At 36.2% G+C, this 25,137-nt stretch overlaps 2 protein-coding genes across 2 annotated transcripts; both read right to left on the reverse strand.

Annotated features, from left to right (window-relative positions):
- Positions 1–10,204: 10,204 nt before the first annotated feature.
- Positions 10,205–23,105, reverse strand: LOC129000127 (proteasome subunit alpha type-7-like). Its single transcript, XM_054427042.1, has 6 exons — positions 22,915–23,105; positions 20,236–20,362; positions 18,728–18,841; positions 16,957–17,090; positions 16,067–16,249; positions 10,205–10,352 (listed from the first exon to the last, which is right to left on the reverse strand). The coding sequence occupies exons 1-6, from the start codon at positions 23,017–23,019 to the stop codon at positions 10,263–10,265; spliced, it is 753 nt and encodes a 250-aa protein (XP_054283017.1). The 5' UTR covers positions 23,020–23,105; the 3' UTR covers positions 10,205–10,262.
- Positions 23,066–24,124, reverse strand: LOC129000360 (uncharacterized). The gene is made up of 2 exons (XM_054427324.1): positions 23,814–24,124; positions 23,066–23,171 (listed from the first exon to the last, which is right to left on the reverse strand). The coding sequence occupies exons 1-2, from the start codon at positions 24,122–24,124 to the stop codon at positions 23,066–23,068; spliced, it is 417 nt and encodes a 138-aa protein (XP_054283299.1).
- Positions 24,125–25,137: the final 1,013 nt, after the last annotated feature.

Raw genomic sequence — 25,137 nt, forward strand, 5'->3', positions numbered from 1 at the left:
CATAAATTTATATAGTACCTATCTATTTACTTATTAATTATTCATTCACTATGTTCTTACTGTTACCACTTTACTGTACTACTTAATACCGTACCACCTTCACTGTCGCATGAATTTTGCTTTCTTATAACATTGTATCCATTTTTTGCAAACTGGTGTAAACCGTTGAGAGAAAATAAAAATAAAATAAACGGTACCTATCAGCATTCTGACACATACTTTCTCCCATAAGTTTGTCAACAACCTTTATCATGTGTAAGCGGTGAGAGTTATACGGAAATGGGATTTGTAAAATTTTGTTCAGAATATAAAGGACTATAACATACTAATTTTTTATCAAAATCGTTTGGGCCATTTTTGGGAAAATCCCATTTTTCCGTTATTTTTTGGGGGTTTTATGGGAAAATCTCCGTTAAAAATCAAAATTTATACAAAATTAAAAAAGCTATCAAAATTGTAAGGACCATAACATACTATGTTAAATCAGAACCAGATTTTTTTATAAAATCCTATTTTTCGTTGTTTTATGGGGTTTTATGGGAAAATAACATAATTTACAATAACTTTTGAACCGTAATTTTTACAGAAATGGGATCTGTACCATTTTGTTCAGAACTTAAAGGGCTACAACATACTAAATTTTCATTAAAATCGTTTGGGCTATTTTTGAGAAAATCCGATTTTTCCGGTTTTTTATGGGATTTTATGGAAAATCCCCATTAAAAACCAAAATATCAAATAAATAAAGAAAACGCCTGGAGATACCATGGATTAGAACCTACATACCAAATTTCATCGAAATCGGACCACAGGTGTAGTCCCTAGCTCTGTACACACACAGACATCACTTTGAAAACCACTTTTTTGGGTCCAGGGGGACCCAAAACGAATATATTCACTCAAAATTCAAACTCAAAAATTTTGACGAAAACAATAGTTTCTCCATATGGTATAGGGGGAGAAAGTAAAAATAAATAAACCCAAATGATAAAAACCAACTTTAACCTTGCAGTACAGAATTTGAAAAGATTATTGTACGACACAAAAAACCGATGGTTTGAAGAATATACTCAATCTTTGTCGCCTACGAAAACTACGGATTACTCTTTATGGAAAGTTGCAAAAAGGCTGAAGCAATCCCACCAATTCGTAAATTGGATGGAAGCTGGGCTAAGAGTGATATAGAAAAATCTGAAGCTTTCGGTGATTACTTTTCCAATGTTTTCAAGCCAAATGTAGGTGTGGTTAATAATGAAGAAGAAATAATAGAATTCTTGGACTCTCCACTTCAACTTGGCTTTCCTCTGGAAAAATTCAGACCTACAGAAATCAAGGCAACTATTGACAAATCGCTAAATCCAAAAAAAATCTCCTGGTTACGATTCTATCACTGGGAAAATTTTAAAAGAACTGCCGAGGAAAGGAATTATTTTTATTACATTTCTCTTTAATTCTATATTGAGACTAGACCACATACCAAATCAATTTAAGATAGCCCAATTAATTGTTATACCAAAACCAGGAAAAACCTCCTCATGAAATCACTTCCTACAGACCTATAAGTCTCTTACCTATAGTGTCTAAGTTGTTTGATAAATTGTTCCTCAAAAGACTACAAGCTCTTTTTGAAGAAGAGATGACGTCATTCCAGGACACCAATTTGGATTTAGACGGAGACATGGCACCGTAGAACAAGTCCATAGGGTTGTTCATACAATTTGAAACTGTATGGAAAACAAACAATTTTGTTCGGCTGCTTTCCTTGATGTCAGTCAGGCATTTGACAAAGTATGGCACTCTGGCTTACTATTCAAAATTAAGAAGTTACCACCCCATTCAGTATTTCCTATTTTAAAATCATATCTTACCAACAGAACTTTCCAAATTACTTAACATTACTTAAATTACAAATTACTTAAACATCAAAATTACTTAACTGACCTTTACCCTATAGAATCAGGAATCCCCCAAGGAAGGGTACTTGACCATTCTTGTATATTCTCTATACATCGGACCTGCCAGAAAGTGTAAACACTATGGTTGCTACATTAGCGGATGACATGGCGATTTTATCTGTCCACGACAATCCGGCTCAAACTACAGCAAATTTACAGCTAAACATGGATGAAATTTCACATTGGTTTAAAACATGGAGGTTCAAAATTAATGAAAATAAATCAGCACACATTACTTTTACCTTAAATCAGGCTACATGTTCTCCAGTATCCATGAACAAAATTCACCTCCCTAAAGTAACAGAAATAAAATACTTGGGCATGCACTTAGATGCAAAGCTTAATTGGAAGGAACATATCTGGACTAAAAGACAACATCTAAATTTAAAAACAACTAAACTTAATTGGCTTCTTGGATCTAAATCAAAACTTAGTACACAAAATAAATTGTTACTGTACAAAACAGTTCTAAAACCAATGTGGACTTATGGGATTCAGCTTTGGGGATCAGCAAGTACCTCTAACATTGAAATTATTCAACGTTACCAATCAAAATTATTACGTAAAATTGTCAACGCACCTTGGTTTGTTACCAACAGAACACATCATAATGATCTTCAAATTCTAACAGTTAAAGAATAATTACAAAATCTAGTGAAAAATACATTGTAAAATTAGAAAATCATTCAAATCATCTTGCACTTAATCTATTGGACAATCACGACACCATTTAAGACTGAAGCGACATACAATATTGGACCTCCCATTCAGATATGCTAAGTGTTATCAAAATTCTCTTTGTTAGCTAGTGTTGACAGTGGTCAATCACTAGCTCATGTTCTTCAAGTTTATGTTGTATTATTGAGCGGAGCGAGCGAAGCTCTTATACGTCGACTTTTATGCATTTCGTAATACGCAAACTCCTCCTAGACGGCTGAATCAATCGTTTTCAAATTTTGCATGGTGATAAAGACCATATCGGTGAGTGCCAACATCTATATAGCGTTAAAAAAGTCTCTCAGGAATCCGTAGAAAAATGAAACTGAAAAATCACATTTTTTTAACATTAGTCTTATGGGTTGCTAGGTAACCATGTTGGCTGAATTAAATAACAAGTAAAAAGTAAACAAAAGATTTGAAGTTTTAGCATGTGCTCATAATAAGCCAACTACCCACAGTATACTAGGAAATTACAAATACAGTACAAAAGGAAAAACATCACTTGTTAATATTGAGCAAAGATTATACTTAAGATTACTCGATACATTGTAGTCAAGGGTAGCAGTGCGAAGTCTAGGATCTGTTTATGATGAATACATTAAGGTATCTGCAATCCTAAAATGCTATGGGAAGGGAAGGAAACAGGTCCGTGACGTAGGAAGTAGTGAAGGAAGTAGTATAGGCAATCATAAAATGCTATGGGAATAGAGGGAAACAGGTCCGTGACGTAGGAAGTGATGAAGGAAGTAGTAAATGCGAGCAGTCCGGAGTGTGGGGACTGTTTATGACGATAAGATTAGGGTATCTGCAATCCTAAAATGCTATGGGAAGGGAGGAAAACAGGTCCGCGACGTAGGAAGTGGTGAAGGAAGTAGTCAAGGCGAGTAGTCCGGAGTGCGGGAAATGTTTATGACGATTAGAATAAGGTATCTGCAATCTTTAAGTGCAATAGGAAGGGAGGGAAACAGGTCCGCGACGTAGGAAGTGGTGAAGGAAGTAGTCAAGGCGAGCTGTCAGGAGTGAGGGAACTGTTTATGGCGATTAGATAAGGGTATGGGCAATCCTAAAATGCTATGGGAAGGGAGGGAAACAGGTCCATGACGTAAGAAGTGGTGAAGGAAGTAGTCAAGGCGAGCTGTCCGGAGTGTGGGAACTGTTTATGACGATTAGATTAAGGTATTTGCAATCCTAATGCTATGGGAAGGGAGGAAAACAGGTCCGCGACGTAGGAAGTGGTGAAGGAAGTAGTCAAGGCGAGTAGTCCGGAGTGCGGGAAATGTTTATGACGATTAGAATAAGGTATCTGCAATCTTTAAGTGCAATAGGAAGGGAGGGAAACAGGTCCGCGACGTAGGAAGTGATGAAGGAAGTAGTAAATGCGAGCAGTCCGGAGTGTGGGGACTGTTTATGACGATAAGATTAGGGTATCTGCAATCTTTAAGTGCAATAGGAAGGGAGGGAAACAGGTCCGCGACGTAGGAAGTGATGAAGGAAGTAGTAAATGCGAGCAGTCCGGAGTGTGGGGACTGTTTATGACGATAAGATTAGGGTATCTGCAATCTTTAAGTGCAATAGGAAGGGAGGGAAACAGGTCCGCGACGTAGGAAGTGATGAAGGAAGTAGTAAATGCGAGCAGTCTGGAGTGTGGGGACTGTTTATGACGATAAGATTAGGGTATCTGCAATCTTTAAGTGCAATAGGAAGGGAGGGAAACAGGTCCGCGACGTAGGAAGTGATGAAGGAAGTAGTAAATGCGAGCAGTCCGGAGTGTGGGGACTGTTTATGACGATAAGATTAGGGTATCTGCAATCCTAAAATGCTATGGGAAGGGAGGAAAACAGGTCCGCGACGTAGGAAGTGGTGAAGGAAGTAGTATAGGCAATCATAAAATGCTATGGGAATAGAGGGAAACAGGTCCGTGACGTAGGAAGTGATGAAGGAAGTAGTAAATGCGAGCAGTCCGGAGTGTGGGGACTGTTTATGACGATAAGATTAGGGTATCTGCAATCCTAAAATGCTATGGGAAGGGAGGAAAACAGGTCCGCGACGTAGGAAGTGGTGAAGGAAGTAGTCAAGGCGAGTAGTCCGGAGTGCGGGAACTGTTTATGACGATTAGAATAAGGTATCTGCAATCTTTAAGTGCAATAGGAAGGGAGGGAAACAGCCCATGTAGCACAGATGGTTGGGCCAACGTTGGCCAACTGTGGGACAGTTGGTCGATGGTTGGTTGGAGCTTCCACAACCAACCAACCGTTGTCCAACTGTATATCTCGTAGTTGGGCCAACCAATATTTACAACTGTGGACCAACATTGGTTCATTGTTAATGAAATACATTAATATGCATTGCTGGGTATCATACATCAAGCCAACCGTTGTCCAACCGTTTTTCACTCCGTTGGACCAACAAAAGATACTTTTGTTGGACCAACAATGGTCCATAGTTGAGTTTACACGACTTTCATTCTCTGGGTCTAGCTTTCACAACATAATTATAATAAAATATCTGGTTTTACAATACCTTTATCAGTTCCAAAAGTTTCCAAAAGTTTTTGGAACTGATAAAGGTATTGTAAAACCAGATATTTTATATATTACAGTTCCGGCGCTACAACAATGAATTTTAATAATTTTAATAATGCAAATATTTTTTAAATTAATATTTTTTAACTTATTTGCAACAATTTAAGGGGAAAGAGTAATTAATCATATAACAGGCAATTATAATAGCATTAACAATCTAACGGTAATTAATTAATCATTCAAATACCAGTATCCTCTCTAACTCCAAAAAAAAACTACTTATGATGCCTTAACAGATTAACAGAATCATATTATACTGTGTAGTATCAAAAATGTTTGAAGTATTGCGACCATTGCAACTGTCGGCTACTCTTTCACCACTTGAAAACTCTCTATATCAGCAATCACAGATGGCTCAGTGGTAAAGTAAGAGGCTCATAAGTCGAAGGACCCGGGTTCAAGACCCGTCTGGGCCAAAAAATTTTGTTCTAGTTTTTTTTCAAAATTTGTTTTTATGAACTATTTAATCAATTTACTCAACTAATAATTATGCTTTTCGTACTAAATCTTTATTATTTTGTGTGAAATAAAACGGTTGGACAATGGTTGGCTGGAAAACAGTTTAAAGAGGTGACATTTCTACCGTTGGCCAACTGTGTGGCTCCACAATTTACCAACGTTGGCCCAACCATCTGTGCTACATGGGAGGTCCGCGACGTAGGAAGTGATGAAGGAAGTAGTCAAGGTGAGCTGTCCGGAGTGTGGGGACTGTTTATGACGATTAGATTAAGGTATTTGCAATTCTAAAATGCTATGGAAAGGGAGGAAAATAGGTCCGCGACGTAGGAAGTGGTGAAGGAAGTAGTCTAGGCGAGTTGTCCGGAGTGTTTGAAATGTTTATGACAATTAGATTATGGTATCAGCAAACCTAAAATGCTACGGGAAGGGAGGAAAACAGGTCCGCAACGTAGGAAGTGATGAAGGAAGTAGTCAAGGTGAGCTGTCCGGAGTGTGGGAACTGTTTATGACGATTAGATTAAGGTATTTGCAATCCTAATGCTATGGGAAGGGAGGAAAACAGGTCCGCGACGTAGGAAGTGGTGAAGGAAGTAGTCAAGGCGAGTAGTCCGGAGTGTGGGAACTGTTTATGACTTTTAGATTAAGGTATCTGCAATCTTTAAATGCAATGGAATGGAGGGAAACAGATCCATGACGTAGGAAATTGTGTAGGATGTAGATGTGTGGATTTATGCATCTCCAATACTACGGTGCTTTCAGAGTGAACTAATGATTTTCCCCGAGCAAAGCTCGGTCCCCAGGTACTATAATCAAATGACGACACTAGCTTGAGGTTCGTGACGTATGAAGAGGTTAAGGAAGTAGTAAAGGTGAACAGTCTGGAGTATGGAAACTGTTTATGACGATTAGATTAAGGTCACAACGTTCCTAAAATGCTACGGAAAGGGAGGGAAACAGGTCCGCGATGTGGAAAGTGGCGAAGGAAGTAGTAAAGGCGAGCTGTTCGGAGTGTGGGATCTGTTTATGACGATTAGATTCAGGTATCTGCAATCTTAAAATGCTATGGGAAGAGAGGGAAACAGATCCGCGACGTAGAAACAGGTGAAAGAAGTAGTAAGGTGAGCAGTGTGGAGTGTGGGAACTGGAAACCGTTTGTAGCAGTTGTAATGTATCTGCAATGCTGAAATGCTATGAGAAGGGATGGAAGCATGCCCAAGACATAGGAAATTGTGAAAGAAGTAGTAAAGTCTAGCAGTACGGACAGTGGGGATGTTTGTTGCAATTAGATTAACGTATCTAAAATACTAAAATGCTATGGAAAGCGATGAATACAGGTCCACGACGTAAGTGGTGAAGGAAGTAGTAAAAGCTGGCAGTGCAGAGTGGGGGAACCGTTTGAGCAGATGGATAAATGAATTTGTAATACTTAAATGCTATGAGAAAGGAAGGAAACAGGCCAATGACGTAGTAAATGGTGAAGGAAGTAGTAAGGCTAAAAGCGCAGAGTGTGGGAACTGTCTTTGGCAATTAAATTAATGTATCTGCAATCCTAAAATGCTATGGGAAGAGAGGGAAACAGGTCCACGACGTAGGGTGTGGTGAAGGAAGTAGTAAAGGTGAGCAGTGTTGAGTTTGGGAATGGATTAATGTATCTGCAATGCTAAAATGCTACGGGAAGAGACTGTAGACTGTAATATGTTAAAATGATTACGAAGCACAAATCGATACATATTTTCGATACATGCAATCGTTTACAATCGAAATTTACAACTGAGTTGACAACAGCTGATTTTTACTCCATAGAGGCTAAAAACGATTTTTACTCCCTAAATATTAAAAATGCTACTTTAGACCCGCAGCGCATGCATGAAAAAATACTGTTTTTACTGCAGTAAGACAAAAACAATATAATATGAACCCTTGATGACTCCGCTCAATTTTGTGGATGCCTCTGCGAACGCCACCTAGTTATTTATATCATTTGCTTATTGTTCAACTTGAACAGATTGTAAATTAAAATACCCCCGCCGCAGCAAACCTGCAGACTAAGCGAATTTCCATTTGACTGATTGGATTTACACTGAAATGTCTACTTAAAAATATAACATTTATTCCCTATTTAAATAGAATTAGTTTAACAAGTACTTAGGTTTGCTGCATCAGGGAGGGTAAAACCGTTTTTTTTGTAAAATGTTAATAGTTAGTAAGAAATTAAAACATTTTCCAAATTTGATCAAAATATGTTCATAAACAAGTAAACTACAACAGTTTACTTATTCTCCATAAGAATAACATTGGAATTTTAAATTTACAATTTTTTGGAATTTTCTCCGTAACCATTAGGCGTATAACAACGCTTCAATATACTAAATTATTTGTTTTTTTAAGCTCTACAAAATGATTTGGAATGAAATTGCTAAATTTTATGTTTTTTGGGTCAAAAATGGGAAAAACCTATTTTTACCCCATAAAACCCCCCGTTCCCATGGTCCGATCATGCTGGATCGCAACCTCGTTCGAATAAACGTAGGTTTACACGTTTGTACCAAATTTCATCAAATTCGGATCATTTTTGCTCGAGTTATCGTGCTAACGGACACATATATATATATATATAAATATATATATATATGAATTTGAACGGATGGTGTTTTTGGCCTCTAGGGACCTCAAAACGAAAAAAAAAAAATCGGTCCCACGTCCAGGTCTTACCATGAGTACTACGGTAATAGCTTATTCCCTATATGGGAAATTCGCTAAAAAGTTATTATTAATGCAAATTTGTGATAATCAATCACTGTGTAATTGGACATTGTTTCTGCTGCCATCCATTTGTTAATTTTTTGTTTTCATGTACAGTATCACCAAATAAACAAATAAAAAAATTGTGTCCATAGGGTGCTGTTTTATTTTTGAGAAACAGAAGGACTTGTGACAATGAAGTAATTAATTCCACGAACATCAATTAATTGATTAAGTTATATATTTGACTATCGATACAAATACAGACAGAAATAATACTTCAGTAACCAATAGTCAATGGTTATTGTCCAAGGTACAAATCATGGATCAAACAAACTTGTTGGCTAGTCCATTCTTCAAGAATAGCCACAATGGATAATTGATCTGGATATTTATTTATTTCATTGGCAGCCAACATAAAAAATACCCCCGCCGCAGCAAACCTGCAGACTAAGGGAATTTCCATTTGCCCGATTGGATTTTCAATTAAATCTATTTAAATAACAATATGTTTAACAAGTTCCTAGGTCTGCTGCTACAGGGAAACTAATATAGTGGGTTTTTAGTATAAAATAGCTTAGTATAAAATAAGTTAATTTGCAAGTTTGATCAAAATATATGTGTAAACAAGTAAACTACAACAGTTTATTTATTTATTCTGCATAAAAATAGCATGGTAATTATAAATTTAAGATTTTTTGAATTTTTCCATGACCAATAATCGTAAAAAATCCTTCAATGTACTAAATTATTTGTTTTTTAAGCTCTGAAAAATGGAACCAAGAGAAATTAGGAATTTTTTTTGTTTAAGGGTCAAAAATTAGAAAAACCAATTTTTACCCAATAAAACACCGTTCCCATAGTCCGATCATGCTGGTTCGCGAACTCATTCAAGTTTACCCTGCCCTACAGCTTCAAGCCAAATTTAATCAAAAACAGACAAAAAATACTCCAAAATGAAAAAAAGCAAATTGGACTCGGGCCCAGGTCTTACCATGAGACCTACGGTAATACTGTAGCTACTTTCCTATAGGGAAATTCTCTAAAACATAAAATCACTAGTTGCACTTCTTGTTGAGTGCTGCTGGTGATATTTTTTTGGGTACTGTACTGGCAGTGTTTCTGGCATTTTTATCCCAAAAACGAGATTTTGCTTGGCAAATGCATGGATTAAACATGCTCCCTAATAGTGTTTGAAAGCCTATGGCAAAAGCTACCAATTTAAACTAAATTACCTTTTAAACTAAATAGCATTGTAGTTGCACTACCAGTTATTTAGGCCACAAGTATTGGACTCCTCTTGCTAATTCTAAGTACCGTACTGCACATTTTTATGTTCCTAGATTATTTCACCAATACAACTTTTATTTCAAAAGAAAATTTATCAAGAGTTGGAATATTCCCATAAAAAAATTTGGTAGATAATCACAACTCTGAGAAGGGATAGAGGTGGAGAATATTGTTACAGGTTTTCTCAGTTCTTCAAGAATAAGGCATTGTAAATCCAATTAGGTGAATTTGCGTTTTGAAATAACTAATTACATTATGTATAAACAATGTTAAAAGTTAATGCTAATAGTTTTTACCTATTTCGGTGGCGTAGCACGGGCTGCTAAAACAACTCTGCAACAGGGCTGTTCAGGTAGCAATAGCCCCCATCAAGTGTCTACTCTAGTATGTGTATACTCAATGCTAATAATAACTTACTTTTCAGTGTTAAAGGAATAGTAAGGAAAAACTTCTTAATTGAATATTATAGAAAATGTATTAGAACAGCGTAATGTAAAATTAAGTTTGTGAACAATTATTTCTTCTGCTTCTTCTTTTCGGCTTCCTCTTCCTTCTCTTTTTCGATTTCTGTGACGTATTCCTCAATTTCATCAGCGTTCAACATCTACAAAGAAACAAAAATTTACAATCTAGGCGTACAAACCTAATATAACAAAACACAATAAATTTTATTTAGTAACTCAGTAAGAAAATATTGCCTGAGTAAATTTTCTAATAGTAAACAGGCTTATCAAGTTATTGCTGTGTGTGTACCGTACTGTGTTGACCATGTACTATGTCATTTACCAAAAGTTTTTAAAAAGACAATAAAAAATTTGAATTTTAAACAAAATTATTTTTTTTATTTATTAAAATACACCCAAATATTATTGATATAAAATATTTACACCATAGGACCATTAATATTCTTGTTTTTCCAACAAACTCGCAAGTCCCTGTTAGCAACTGATAGGCTATTCAATCTAGAGTCAAAATAAGCACAACATCAAACTTAAGAATAGAAATGAAATATGTGGGATTTTGTCAACAAAGGTGTCCATACCATCATACTAAAAGCAAGAAAAATCAATGTGGCGGAATGCTACCATTTTTGAAAAAAAAACATCCGCCATATTGGATTTATGTGAGCTTTTAGTAAAACTGCAATAGTTTGACAACTAAGCGTCTTAAAAATCTGCGGTTTGTCTTAATCTCCTCATTAAGTCTACTTTAAGATAATACAAACTTTTATACCATTTAATTAAATATTGTATCGTTTAAATAATACAGCTTTAAATTAAAACAATACCAAATTTCAAAGATTTTTTTAGTAAGATTTGTTTAGTAAGAGTTAGTTGTCAAACTATTGCTGTTTTACTAAAAGCTCACATAAATCCAATATGACAAAGTTTTTTTCCAAAATGGCAGCTTTCCATCACTTTGATTTTTCTCGATTTATATTTTTAGTATGATGTTATGTATACCTTTGTTGACAAAATCCCATATATTTTAATTCTATTACCTTAAGTTTGATGTTAGACCGTATTTTGACTAGCCTATGAGCACCACTATCCTATCTCTTTGATTACTTTAATTTTACTTACTCGCATAACACTGTAAAACAACCGAGAACTAATTTCAAATGATTTTAGAAATTAAATTACTTAACAAATACCCTTGCTGCAGCAAACCTGCCGACTAAGCAAATTTCCATTTGCCTGGATTGATTTTCAATTAATCTATTAAATTAACCTTTATGTTTATTGTTTAACACGTTCAGTGCTCACTACATCAATTGATGTAGTCGTGCCACGAGCGGCCTACATCAATTGATGTAGTTGCGCAACCCCCACTACATTAGTTCAGTATGAGCTCAGCCAAATTGCCGGGGAATGTTAAAATCGTTGCTAGCCTTTAGCTTAGAATGTGAGCTTTATTTTGGTGTAGGTTGGTACTAAAACTTCCCGTAAAATCCCGTCTGACAATGCTTTTGTTCTGGTTTCGGGGATTTTCTCTCTTCAAGCCATATTACAAAGCAACTCACAGATCCAAGCAGTGCTGCTACCTTTGGGTGTTTTAGGGAACTACGTCCAATCTCGGGCTAGTGCAGTACAATCACCACTGCTCTTTTGTTATTTGTCAGATTGAAATATTTGAATGCCAATTGCGTTCGCTGTTATGGTACCGCGCTGGGACTTCGCCCGGGCCTCGCTGCCATTGGCGAGCGCCTGTTGGAATGCCTGCCGCACTGAACGTTTTAACAAGTAGCCTACCTAGGTTAGCTGCTACAGGGAAACTAATAAAGTGTGTTTTTTTTTATTAAAATATCAATAGCTTAGTATGAAGTTAATAAATCCGCCAAGTTTGATCAAATATATATTCATAAACAAGCCAAATACATTTTACACAATATTCTCCATAAGTATAACATGGGAATTTTAAATTTAACAATTTTTGGAATTTTCATTGTATCCAGTCACCGTACAAAAACACTTTGATATACTAAATTATTTGTTTTTTTTTAAGCTCTTTAAAAAGGTCTGGAGAAAAATTGATAAATCCCATTTTTAATCCATTAAAACCCCCGTCAAACCCCATTCCCATGGTCCGATCATGCTGGTTTGCAAACTCATTCAAATTTATCACCGCCTTACACATATATATAGATAGATATATATAATTTGAAAGAAATTATGTTTTTGGCCTCTGGGGACATTTATTTATTTATTTATTTATTTATTCCAACGGTTTCTCCATTAATACAATTTTGTCAAACTAAGAACTATACATAAGTAGCAAATAATAAGTTAATATCAGTGGTTACAAAAATCGTGCAATAATAATAAATAAGGAAGCTGGCAATGAATACATGAGTGGGACCTAAAAACTACAATAAATAACAACAAGAAGACTATGCCTAGTAATAATGGTAACAAGTAACAAGCAGTAATGACGGTAACTTTACAACAGGCAATAACAACAACGATTAAATAAGACCAACAAAATAGACTATGGCAACAAAGATAACAAATTATAAACTGTGAAAATAATAACAAAAGACAGCAAAATATTACAGAAGTATTAACAAAAGTATAATTTGTGGGAGTGTGTGTGTATGTGCAAAAATCGTGCAGTAATAATAAATAAGGAAGCTGGCAATAAATACATGAGTGGGACCTGAAAACTACAATAAATAACAACAAGAAGACTATGCCTAGTAATAATGGTAACAAGTAACAAGCAGTAATGACGGTAACTTTACAACGGGCAATAACAACAACGATTAAATAAGACCAACAAAATAGACTATGGCAACAAAGATAACAAATTATAAACTGTGAAAATAATAACAAAAGACAGTAAAATATTACAGAAGTATTAACAAAAGTATAATTTGTGGGAGTGTGTGTGTGTGTGCATGCATGACATGGGAAGAACACTGTGTCAAACACCAAACACCATGCTAAAAGCACCAACTTTCATTTGTGGCCCTTTAAAGGCACCACCTATTGCACTGCACCTCGCTGAGGTAACACCAGCCTCAAAACAGAACTAAGGTGTGGCCCTTTAACCCTCCGAGTGTCCATAGTTTAGGCCTTAATGTCCACCTATTTTTGGCCCCTTTGCAAGGTTTTATTAAAACGGATCTGAGAAGCTTAAAACAATGTTAATTCTAATGTTCTATATACCATTTTGTTTGGAAAATCATGGGCTTCAATATTATATATAAAACATAAGGAACATTTAAAAAAAAAAAATTTTTAGGTAAAAAAAAATATAATTTCGAAAATTTTCAAAAAAAAAATAAGTTCGCGCTCAATGAAATTGTATAAATTATAGGCCTATAAATATTTGAAAATAGCCACTTTGTTCTAAATTTAATGAGGATTACAAATATATAATCATATAGCGAGGTAAGTTATCAAATAAATAAGTTATGAGCGAAAAACGGATTTCAGTACATAGCGTTTAGCTAAGAATGCATAGCCTAACCATAGCTAGGAATCTGGCTGATAATTTACATCAATATCACTACCTACTTCTTCAGGATCATCAACCAGCACTTCAAAACCACTCAAATCTTCTTATAATGCACCACGTATATCACTACTTTTGATTTTTAACACTAAAACAATGATAAACGTAATAAAACACATCAGTCATCGGTCCGGGGGAACCTAGCTGTTTACAAATACACGCACGTCAGCTGTCTGCTACAATATTTTCGGAACTAAAATGAATAGCGCTTAGAGACAGACCTCTGGAGAAAGCTTAGAATATTACGGAAAGAACGATACCTAACTCGATCCAGTTCAATCCGATTCAGTCAGTCATAGAGCCTTCGCCGTAAACGATGTTTGTGCGTCTTAAAAGCGACGCGTGACCCTACACAAAGTGTGTTGTGCGTCGTTTTTATGACGCGTGACACTCGGAGGGTTAAAGGCACCACTTAAACAAGAACTACACATCACTTGTTCCCACAGGAGGGCAGGAAAATGCTTCTAAGATGTTCTCTCTTGTAAATATCTTGAGGCGTCTCTCTTGAATGAGGAAGAAGAAATCCCGAAGAAGTCAATGTGAGTCGAAGCCTCTCCACCCAACCTCAGCAACCTTGACAACCCATGATGGTAGGAGTAATTCCTTGCTTGGAATCCTCTGGCAAATAACGTTTTGGATCTGGTTCCTCTAGGGGCAGAGAATTCTATATTATTCAGCAAAGATGTGCAGTCGGTGATACCATTCACGAGTTTGAAGAGAAACTGCAGGTCGTAACATTTCCTTCTCAGACTGAGTGGTTGCAGATCATAGTATTTCTCCAGGGTGATAATAGGGACATCCTGAAAGTGGTACCCCAGTCTAAGACTAACCAGTCTAATAAATCTTCTTTGTATCTTATCTAGTATATCGATGTGCAAAGACTGATAAGGAGACCAGACAACAGAGCAGTATTCCATCACGGGACGTACCAAAGTCTTGTAGAGGATTATAAGTGTGAGAGGGTTCTTGAGGTCTTTTGTTGTTCGAAAAATGAAGCCAAGAAGTGATGAAGCCCTTTTTGCTATTTGGCTGATATGCTCATAGGGACTGAGGGTAGGAGTAGTTATGACACTCAAATCTTTGACCATATCAACCACTTTCAGAATGGCACCGTTTATGCTGTAGTTGTAAGGGTGCACTACAGTACTGCGACTGAAGAACATCGTGAGGCACTTGGCAACATTCAACTCCATAGCGTTTTCATCACACCATTTACTGATTTTATTCAGAGATGACTGGAGTTGGTCTTGGGAGTCTGAGCATGTTACCTTCGCAAATACCTTGATATCATCAGCAAAAAGAAGAAAATTGGATGATATTACCTTGCTTATGTCATTTATAAAAAAATATCAAACAGCAGAGGACCCAGGTGAGACCCCTGGGGTACCCCAGACGGAACAGGGAACGGATAAGAAAAGCCTCCATCACACTTGACAATGAGCTCTCGATCACTCAAATAACTTCTTAGCCACCGCAGTAGGGATCCACATATACCGTAGCCTTCCAGCTTTGCTAAAAGTAGACGATCGTTAACCTTATCGAAGGCTTTGCTGAAGTCAAGATATATGCAGTCCACTTGTGAAGACTTATTAAATGCTGACATAATGTAGTTTTGGAAGACTAGAAGTTTTGTAGAGGACGAACGACCACGTAGAAAGCCATGTTGTTCAGGGATGATAAAACTGTTAAGTTGGAAGAGTAAATTATCCAGGACAAGACTTTCATATACTTTAGCTAAGCATGGTTGAATGGCAATTGGCCTGTAATTCTTTACATCGTTGCTACTACCAGACTTGAAGATGGGCACAACATAACTCACATGTAGAAGATGGGTACATCAAAATGAAAAAGTAAATCGGTCCCGGGCCATGGACTTACTATGAGACCTACGGTAATAGTTACTTTCCCCAAAGGGAAATTCGCTAAAACGCACCATAATTCCGCCATTTTGTTCTGATTGGTTGGAATCATGTGGAACGGGGGTGGTTTTTTGTACATATGTTTATTGCAGCTGTGGTGTTGAAAGTTTGCAGCATATTCAACATGTTTAGAAAATTAACCCAGAAACAGCAACCTCTTCAAGGGACACCACAGATTATCATTAAGTTTTTTTATAATTTTACACACAAATTAGTAGGAATACAAAAGGAAATAGTTTATAAGACTTAAATGCACAAATTTTATTTGCACCAGTCACCAACGTATATAATGACGTGTATGATGATGCGTGTATGATAATGGTTGAGGCTACTCAAAGAATGAAGATTATTGAAATTGAATCGAACCACCAAAGTCTGTTACCTGCATAGGCTGGCCTCTCCGCATCACAGCTATCTCCAGGTTCTTGCGTCCTGACTGGACCACCTCCAGCAAGGCTTTGATGGCCAGCTTTACAGTGCCTTTCTCTGTTGCGACATCATCCACTGTCCAGTGCTTCTCTAGAAACTCCCTCACAGTCTTGGCACTTCGACCAGTCGCATTAGCCTACGACACAGTTTTGAAAATATATAATATACGGATTGAAGAATGCTTAAGGTAGTAGTGATAGTCTAAATCAGAAATTTTTATTCTCAAAGCCAATACTTAATTCTCTAATATTCATATCCAAACGAGAATCCCTCATATACCCTTAATGTTTATTTAGTTACAGTACTTTGTCTTGTAGTCTTTGTTCTTGCACAAATTCTTGTATTTTCTTTAATATTTCACCAAGGAGCATCAGTGTGACATCTTCTGAGGAGATTGTAGCATGTTCTTTTTACAATAAATATACAGAACTAAGCAGCACAACATTCATTAGGTAAAGACAGTAGGTCAGAGAATTAAAACAAACATTGTGCACAATCACAAGTGTTCTTCGCACGTCTGTGCCCACGACCCTATGCACCCTCGTGAGCATGCTGCGCCACAGACTTATTGAACAATGTGCTACATAATTCTGTATAAATAGTGTAAAAAGAACATCCTACTGCAGATGCTGCTGATGATGGGGGGGGGGGGGTGGGGGGGCCGAAACTCCTTGGCAAAATGTATTGGAGAAAATACAAGGATAGCTGAAAAAACAAAGGCTACAAAAGAAGGTACAGTAACTAAATAAATCGGAAATCTTTCAGTTTCCACATGGGGTTTGGTTTAAAAAGTACAGTCTAGTAAAACCATAGTTACATTGAGACATAGCATAATTAATCTACCTTCCACTCATAGTAGATGCCAGAAGGCTCAGTTTGGTAGAGATGAGGTTTGCCGTCGTAGTCAAATCCAGCAATCAGACAAGAAATGCCAAACGGTCGTCTTCCGTTACTTTGGGTGTATTTCTGCTTTAATCCTGTAAAGTTAAAACAGTTTAGTAATTTGGTAACTAACACATTAACAAAGGTTCAGACATTTCATTATCATTTTACTGATCAATATTTAATTCTGATTACCTTTTATTTGTTAAATAGTGAAATTGAATAAGGTTTAATAAGCTTGTATTTGAAAGATCAAATGTTCTAACACTGCACAAGATATTTTTTCTTTAATTCAAAGATGGAATCGTTTTGTTTGGTGTATAAAATGTTAACCCTATAAAAAAACAGTGTCGTACTTTATGTTAGATAGTGCTCACATTTTTTCCTTTTTTTCAAGGGTCAAAACAGCAGAATTTTATATGGAAGAAACTCAAACACTTTATGGGAAAGTAGTTCCCTAGAACGGGAAAAAAACAAGTCCCTCTTACACCTAAGTTTGCAACAACCACTAAGCTAACAACTCGTCCTACTCATTGAAATGTAGCCTATGGATCAGAATCAGAACTTTTTATTGACACGAATATAGTAAAGTACAGGGAAAAAGTTACTAAAACTAAACATAGGTAGTAAAATCAGACCACTTAAAACAAAGAGACAAACTTCAAAAGGTACCTACATACTTATTTAATTAAAAAATGAGGAAACACTGTAGAATTACCTATCAACTAAATGTTCCCTCAAACCATGCTTCGATATTTAAAAATCATTTTTACTTTTGATTGAATCAGGGAAGGAATTACAGTAGACTCCCTCTTATCCGGACTCTCGGGACCGAGGCCAGTCCGGATAACGGTTTTTCCGGTTAAGCCGACATCCCCAAAAACTCGTTAAAACAGACGAATAACTGTGATATTCAACTTAAATTTAGGAGAGCATTGTATTTAGACACGTGATCACTGGTCTCAAATCTTCCCCACGAGAACAGTCGTTTCAGTACAGCCAACTTCCTGCCGATCTAGTCCGGTTAAACCAATGTACTGTACTGATAAAAATTGGCCGGTTAAAGAGATGTCATTTCCGCCGAGTGTTGTCCGGTTAAACCGATGACCCGTTAATAGGTGTCCGGATAAGAGGGAGTCTACTGTAAATAGACAAACACACATGGAGAAAGATTGGTTTTTATAAGTGGTAAGGGATAGTGGGATGGATAAGTCAAGTTTTTCCTTAAATTAAAGTTGTAGTGGGTGACTGACAAAAATATGAAATATTAGTTTGTTGTTGTTTTAAGACATAGATAAAAAAAATGATGGAACAGTCAGCATATTATTTGCACGAAAAACGGATCCACAAGACTAACTATATTTGAGGTTGAAGATTAATTTTACGGCTCTTTTTTGTAGTTTGAATACAGTTAGTTTGAAGTCTGTTGTTACCCCAAACGAAATCATTCGTTTGCACTCAATGTGCAATAAAATAGGTAAACAAGGACGTAATAAGCTGTAGAAGGACGTGTCTGTCTTGATAACAGGAGAGCGTACGAGGAAGGAAAGCACTAGTGCTTCTAAGCCTATTGTGAATTTTGCCAATGTGACTCGAAAACTTTAGCGTACTGTCATTGACATTTAGTAGGTATGTGTAAATCGACTATATCTTCTTTTGGTACTCACTCATATTGGTAACATCAACATTGGTGTGTTTATACAACTGTCAAACCAATAACAAATTGACTCACCTGCAATATATCGAGTAATGTACTCCAATGTCACAGGATCTTCCACTGTCAGTTTGTGCGATTGACACTCCACTTGCGCTCTATTTATCAATATTCGAGCATCCGCCGTTAGTCCTGGAATAAATTGATACTATTAAACAGTTAATCGCTTTACTAGATTTTAAAGGTTAGGCCTAGCTGTCCACTATATTATATACATTATTTCAGCATGAATCTTATATGATTCTGAAATCACCGAGAAATATGTAATTTGAAACAAACTATGTGTAATATTTATTACCTATATTATAGTAAAGTACAAAAATTATATCTAACTTTGAATAACTAATTTTAGTTTTCCTCTGCTTTTGAAAATTATTCAAAACATTTGAATTTTTTTTATTTTTCACATTTAGCAAACAACCCACCAACAGGGATTCTTTATATTTCAATCTCCTTTCTTTTCTGAACAAAACAAGTATGAATATGACAAGGTTATCAACAGTACTTTAGGTACTGCGAACTGTTAAATAACCTCTGCAAAATGGCCAAAATTGCCAGGGCACCGAGCAATTTTGTATTAATCAGGCCAGGGCAGTCCCAGGGTTAATTGTCGGTACCTTAGGCTAGGTTGTAAGTTTATTTGTTCGTAAGAAAAATATGGTATGTCACATGTATCAGAAAGTCAAGGTGTGGTCGGTATAACCAAAATTACCTACATGTTCTTAAACTTGCCATTTTTTTTTTATATTTTCAGTGCAGATAGCCTATAATTTAATGTTAAAGCGATAATGCATTCAGGACTACTAGAAACATTTGGTCTCTTGTCGTCATGGCAACTAATGTTTGAATTGTATTTACGCATCACTTCTCAATTAAAATACTTAGATGTTTATAAAGTTACAAATTAACAATAAAAAAGTTAGGCCTAGTCATTTTAAATGTTTAGAAAAACGATTGTGCAGATATTAGGATATCAGTTTACAAAAGAAGATGCTTTTACAAAGAAAGTCTTTTAAAAGGCCAGAGAATTAAAGCCCTACAGTTGAATCCTTAAGAAATCTCTAGGTGCTGTTGTACACATCTATGTATCTATGTATCAGTAAAGAACCTGTGTTTCAAATTCCATTGTAAACGATAACAGAAAAATCCTGTTTACAAAACTAACCTTTCACATTCATACAATGGTATTAAGTTAATTAGAGGCTCTTATTGAATTAAAACAAAATTGTAATATACATTACTGAAATCCAGTGGTAGGCCTATGTTGTTTAAAGGAATATCCTACTCGGTACAAGACAGCATTTTACAAAGAAACATACAGTACAGTAACTTAGCTTATCCAATTAGCTATCCTAACATAGAAATTAAAACAGATTCACTTATGAGGTCTAAATAAGAAACACATTAACTTGACTTGGTAAATTAAGAGGAAACCACATTTATTTATGTTGACGGTCATTTATATGTCAATTTCTCATTGAATAGGTCTATGGTTGGTCAAAAATGAAAACTATTACAATACCTACCTGCAAAAGCCATAACAACATGATCATCCAAAAGACAAATTTTCCTCACGGTCCTTTCTTCTTGCAATTTCGCAACAGATTTTTTTTCAACTCCAAGGACAACTACGTCGGCTCCTCTTACCCCCACCTGCCATTGGAAATATAATTAGCTGGACGGTCAAACTAGCATTGCAGTCTAAGTAGAAAGTGTTTTATTTAAGAAGGAAATTATTATGCTATCTATAGTGGGGTTGTATAGTTGTTTGCATATAGTGGCAGAAAATGTCAGTTCTGGCGGGGAGGCTGCAACTTTAGGTGGTTATATTTTTCTTAGTAGGCCTATACAAGTTCCTGAACCTAAAACCTAAAAGTTCTGCTTTGTGTACGTCTATTTTGATACTGCTCAAATTGTATTTACTTACTGCATGTCATTGTCAAAAATTATTTTTGTATGTATATGTTTAAGTTAGATTAAGTCATCTATACAACATATTGTAAATTGGTTCTTGAGCGTTGGAAGGTAAAGTAAATAAATAAATAAATAAAACCGCCCAGACCCCAATTTTTAAGGACCTCTGTCATCCGTAATGACGTCATCAAGATGGCGGCTATAAAAGGATGCTGGGTCGCCATGAATTGGTTATAAAACTCAAATGCCTGAAACGATTTTAATGAAATTTGGCATATAAAGTCGGCCTACTTGAATACATTATCTCGGCACAGGTTATCAATGGTCGAGTTTGATCAAGACGTTTCAAAATGTCGGCCATTAATAACTAAAATAATAAAAAAATGTCAGTGTTTGGTGTTTTGAACTCCCTCTAGAGATCTGCAGCAACCCATTCATTATCCTTGCAATCACAGTTTGCATTATACCGTCTCTGCATTTCATGGAATTGCCAAAATAACCACAGCAAACCTGTAGATTAAGTGAGTTTCCATTTCCCTGATTTGATTCTCAATTAACTTAAATCAATTTCAATAACATTAGGTTTCATGAGTACCTAGGTTTGCTGCTACAGGGAGAGTAGCCTAATTAAGTGAATTGTTATTAATGGATTAATAGCTTAGTTTAAAATAAATAAATTTGCCATGTTTCATTAAAATATAGGTACGGTAGCCTAATTATAAACAAGCAAACTACAACAGTTTGTGTACTCTCCTTAATAATAACTAGGTACCCTCTTTCAGAAAAGGGAGATGTAAGAATGCAAGTCAAATAAGCAGTAGAGGCCCTAGAGATTGCGGGGCCTAAGGCAAAGTTCAATAGCGGGCCTCTCTTAACCCTCCGAGTGTTATGTGTCGTAAAAGCGACTCATAACACACTTTGTGTAGTGTTTTGTGTCGCTTTTGCCACTCACAAACACTGTTTACGGTGAAGGCTCTATGACTGACTAAATCGGATTGAACTGGATCGAGTTAGGTATCGTTTTTTTTGGCAGATTCTAAGCTTTCTCCCGAGGTCTGTCTCTAAGCGCTTTTTTTTCTCGAGCCGATCATAATTGTAGCAGACAGCTGACGTGCGTATTTGTAAACAGCTTGGTTAACCTCGCACCGATGACTGATGTGTTTTATTGTTTATCGTTGTTTTAGTGTTAAAAATCAACAGTAATGATATACATGGTGCATTATAAGAAGATTTAAGTGATTTTGAAGGGCTGGTTGATGATCCTGAAGAAGTAGGTAGTGATATTGATGTAAATTATCAGCCAGATTCCTAGCTATGGTTAGGCTATGCATTCTTAGCTAAACGCTATGTACCGAAATCTGTTTTTTGCCCGTAACTTTTTTATTTGCAAATCTACTTCCTTAAATATTATTATATTTTTGGAATCCTCATAAAATTCTGAACAAAGTGGCTATCTTAAAATATTTGTAGACCTATAAATTATAACAATTGAGCGCAAACATAATTTTTTCATTTATTTTATAATTTTTGAGAAATGTTAACCCCACAAAAATTGTTGAACATTTTTTTTTATATGTTTTATATGTTACATTGAAGCCCATAATTTTCCAAACAAAATGATATATAAAACAGTATACTGTACATTGTTTTTAAGTTTCTAAGATACATTTTAATAAAACCCTGCGATTGCGCAATAAATGAGCAAACATTAAGACCAAAACTAGAGACACTTGGAGGGTTAATATCTGAAATACGACTGCGCGGGACCCCCGAAAAACGCAGGGTCACAGGCACCGCCTTTTTCACCCTTATACTTATACCTCTGCAAATAAGACAAATGGGTGTATTGCTAGCTTTGTTCTCCGTTAGCGTCTCGGACTGAGGTGTGGGAGAGATGGTTCAATTCCTGGTATATCAACTAGAAGGGGTACAGTTTCTTAGATGGGCTATGCTAATATCGATTGAAATTATCAAATTGAAAATATTGATTTAATAATCGATATTTTTAAATATATCTATTATAAAATTAAACCATCATAACCTAACCTAACCAACCAAACTTGCTGATGGTGAAAAAATCGCATGAAGGTTTACTAATCTAATCGATAGTTTCAATCGATATTAGCATAGCCCAGTTAAGAAACTGTACCCTCAACTAGTATGGGTGTAGTTTACTGGAGACAGTAACGGTGGAGTACACAGTGTTATTTGAACATTAAAGTCCTAAAAATAATTGATCATAGGTCTATGTGGTACTTAGGCCTAGGACATCATTAATCAGCATCACTTACTGCTGTTGACCCTTTGCGCACAGCTTCTTGGGCATATTCCACCTGAAGAAGATGTCCATCTGGTGAAAATACTGTAATAGCTCTATCGTATCTTGCCGAACCCATTATTAGCCACAAAAGGTAGTGCTTTTTAAATTAAGACTGTTTCAGTTTATAACCTTAAAATATGGAGAGGATGACCGATGAGATGATACTTTGATTTGATTCCTTTCCTTTGCTTCTTCTTCTTCTTCTTCTTCTTCTTCTTCTTCTTCAAGCTGCCAATTCCAGTTTTGCTTCATTTAAAAAGCATGTCATGCTCGTCATGCTAGATATAGAGTATAAAAACTGATAATTATACTTGAACTTATTAGTGGCAATGAATAAACATAACACGTGGACACCCGCTAAGGGTGGTCTGGACCTAGCATTAATAACATTTTCGGGTGATAGAGCAACACAATTGTGACTTAAATCTAAGGGAGTATGTTTTATCTATGCTTAAATCCACAATTAAAAAAAAAATATATATTCCTTACACCCACTTGCAAATACATTATTTAGATTTTTTTTAACCTTTACTTTTACACAACATTTTAAAATTCCTTATTGTTTTCATACATTTTTATAACTTGGGCACTACCATCATAATCACTTCTCCATTAAATTCTATCTTTAGTTAATGATTCTATGTAAGAAATAATAGAGATCGTTGTGTAAGAATAGACAGCTTTTGCTGAGCCCAAAGCTTCAGAATTGCTATTTAAATTGATTAGAACTAAGAATTATTGATTATCCCCAAAAAAGGTTAAAAATAAGCCTACATAAACTTTTTTTAAGAAAAATACTAGAGATTGGCAACTTACTTAATTAATTCTGCCTCTTCTACCGGTTGGTGTCGAGGATACAAGGTGCCTCACAGCCTCCATGACTTTCTGTCTGCAGTGAGTGGTAAAACATCACGAATGGAGCTGCCCCTCTCACACAGAGCGTCCTCTATCTCTTCCTCCAATTTCCTTCTCGGTCTACCTCTCTTGCACTTTCCTTCGACTTTGACCTCTTTCATGATCTTCGGAAGCCGAGTTGTGGGCGTACCATGAACATGCCCAAACCACTTTAGTTGCTGTTCCTGTATTGTGGTAGCTATGAGCTTAACATCTAAAGTGTTTCTTATTGCAACATTCCTTATCCTATCCCTTCTAGTTTTGTTCTCTACTTTCCTAATCTTCATTGCTTGGAGCTTACTTTTGAGTCTTTTTGGTCAAAGTCCAGGATTCACATCCATAGGTCAAGGTAGGCACAAAGGTAAATAAAGCCCGTACGGATTCTGGAGAGCAGGACTTGACCATCAAATATGTTAACGGAATACCCAAGATTGTTCAAAAAACTAATATCTTCCAACGGCAAACATAATTTAAATGTATACTTCCAAAATGTTAATGGCCTCCGAACAAAACTTATAGACTTCAAAAATTCCCTGGCTTGCAACATATATGACGCGCTATTGCTCTGTGAAACGAACTTATACTCAGACATTTCCAACTCTGAGCTCCAGGCAAACAACAGCTACACGATTTATAGGAAAGATAGAAGCATTCTTTCGAGCAACAAAGCGTCGGGTGGCGGGGTACTAATTGCGATTAAAAATTGTATTCAATCGCATGAAATAGTTAATGATTCATCCATTGAGAATCTCTACGTGTCTCTGCCCACCTACAAACTGGTACTGAATTGTGTCTACATTCCCCCAGGACAACCTGTATCTACATATAATGAGTATTGCGAGTCGGTGGACGAAGTAGTATCTTCTTTGCCCTCGTCATCTTCCTTACTACTAGCTGGTGACTATAACATCGCCTCGTATGACTGCACTACGCCTGAAGAGCCCATTATTGATCGACCCAAGATAGAACTTCTTGAAAACCTCGCTGAACTCCACTCCTTGGTCCAAATTAATCACATAAGGAATTTCAGACAAGTAACATTGGATTTGATTTTTTGTAGTCTCAACTCGGTCTCCGTTCACGTTGCTGATGAGTACCTAGTTCAAGCCGATCCCCATCATCCTCCTTTGTCTTTCTCACTGCCAGTTTCTCGAAGATTACCTCATGCTGGATTCTACACCTGCCCAAATCTTCGTAAGTGCAATCTGTATGCTGCTTCTGAATCACTTGCATCAACGGACCTTCCTTTTTGCACGACTCAGTTGACGTCAATGAGTGTTTTGGAAGAGTGATTGCAGTG

Source organism: Macrosteles quadrilineatus, unplaced genomic scaffold (assembly GCF_028750875.1).
Source record: "Macrosteles quadrilineatus isolate MER2022 unplaced genomic scaffold, UCM_ALF_1.0 Scaffold_8__2_contigs__length_117827958, whole genome shotgun sequence".
NCBI classification, from domain to species: domain Eukaryota; kingdom Metazoa; phylum Arthropoda; class Insecta; order Hemiptera; family Cicadellidae; genus Macrosteles; species Macrosteles quadrilineatus.

Excerpts from the sequence above, each read along its gene's own strand:
- LOC129000127 (XM_054427042.1), bottom strand. The coding sequence starts at position 23,019 with ATGGGTTCGGCAAGATACGATAGAGCTATTACAGTATTTTCACCAGAT. Across the intron at positions 17,091-18,727 it reads CATTACTCGATATATTGCAG|GATTAAAGCAGAAATACACC; the intron begins GTGAGTCAATTT and ends TTAACTTTACAG. Across the intron at positions 16,250-16,956 it reads GCATCTACTATGAGTGGAAG|GCTAATGCGACTGGTCGAAG; the intron begins GTAGATTAATTA and ends ACTGTGTCGTAG.
- LOC129000360 (XM_054427324.1), bottom strand. The coding sequence starts at position 24,124 with ATGAAGATTAGGAAAGTAGAGAACAAAACTAGAAGGGATAGGATAAGG. Across the intron at positions 23,172-23,813 it reads GACAGAAAGTCATGGAGGCT|CTTGAAGAAGAAGAAGAAGA; the intron begins GTGAGGCACCTT and ends TGGAATTGGCAG.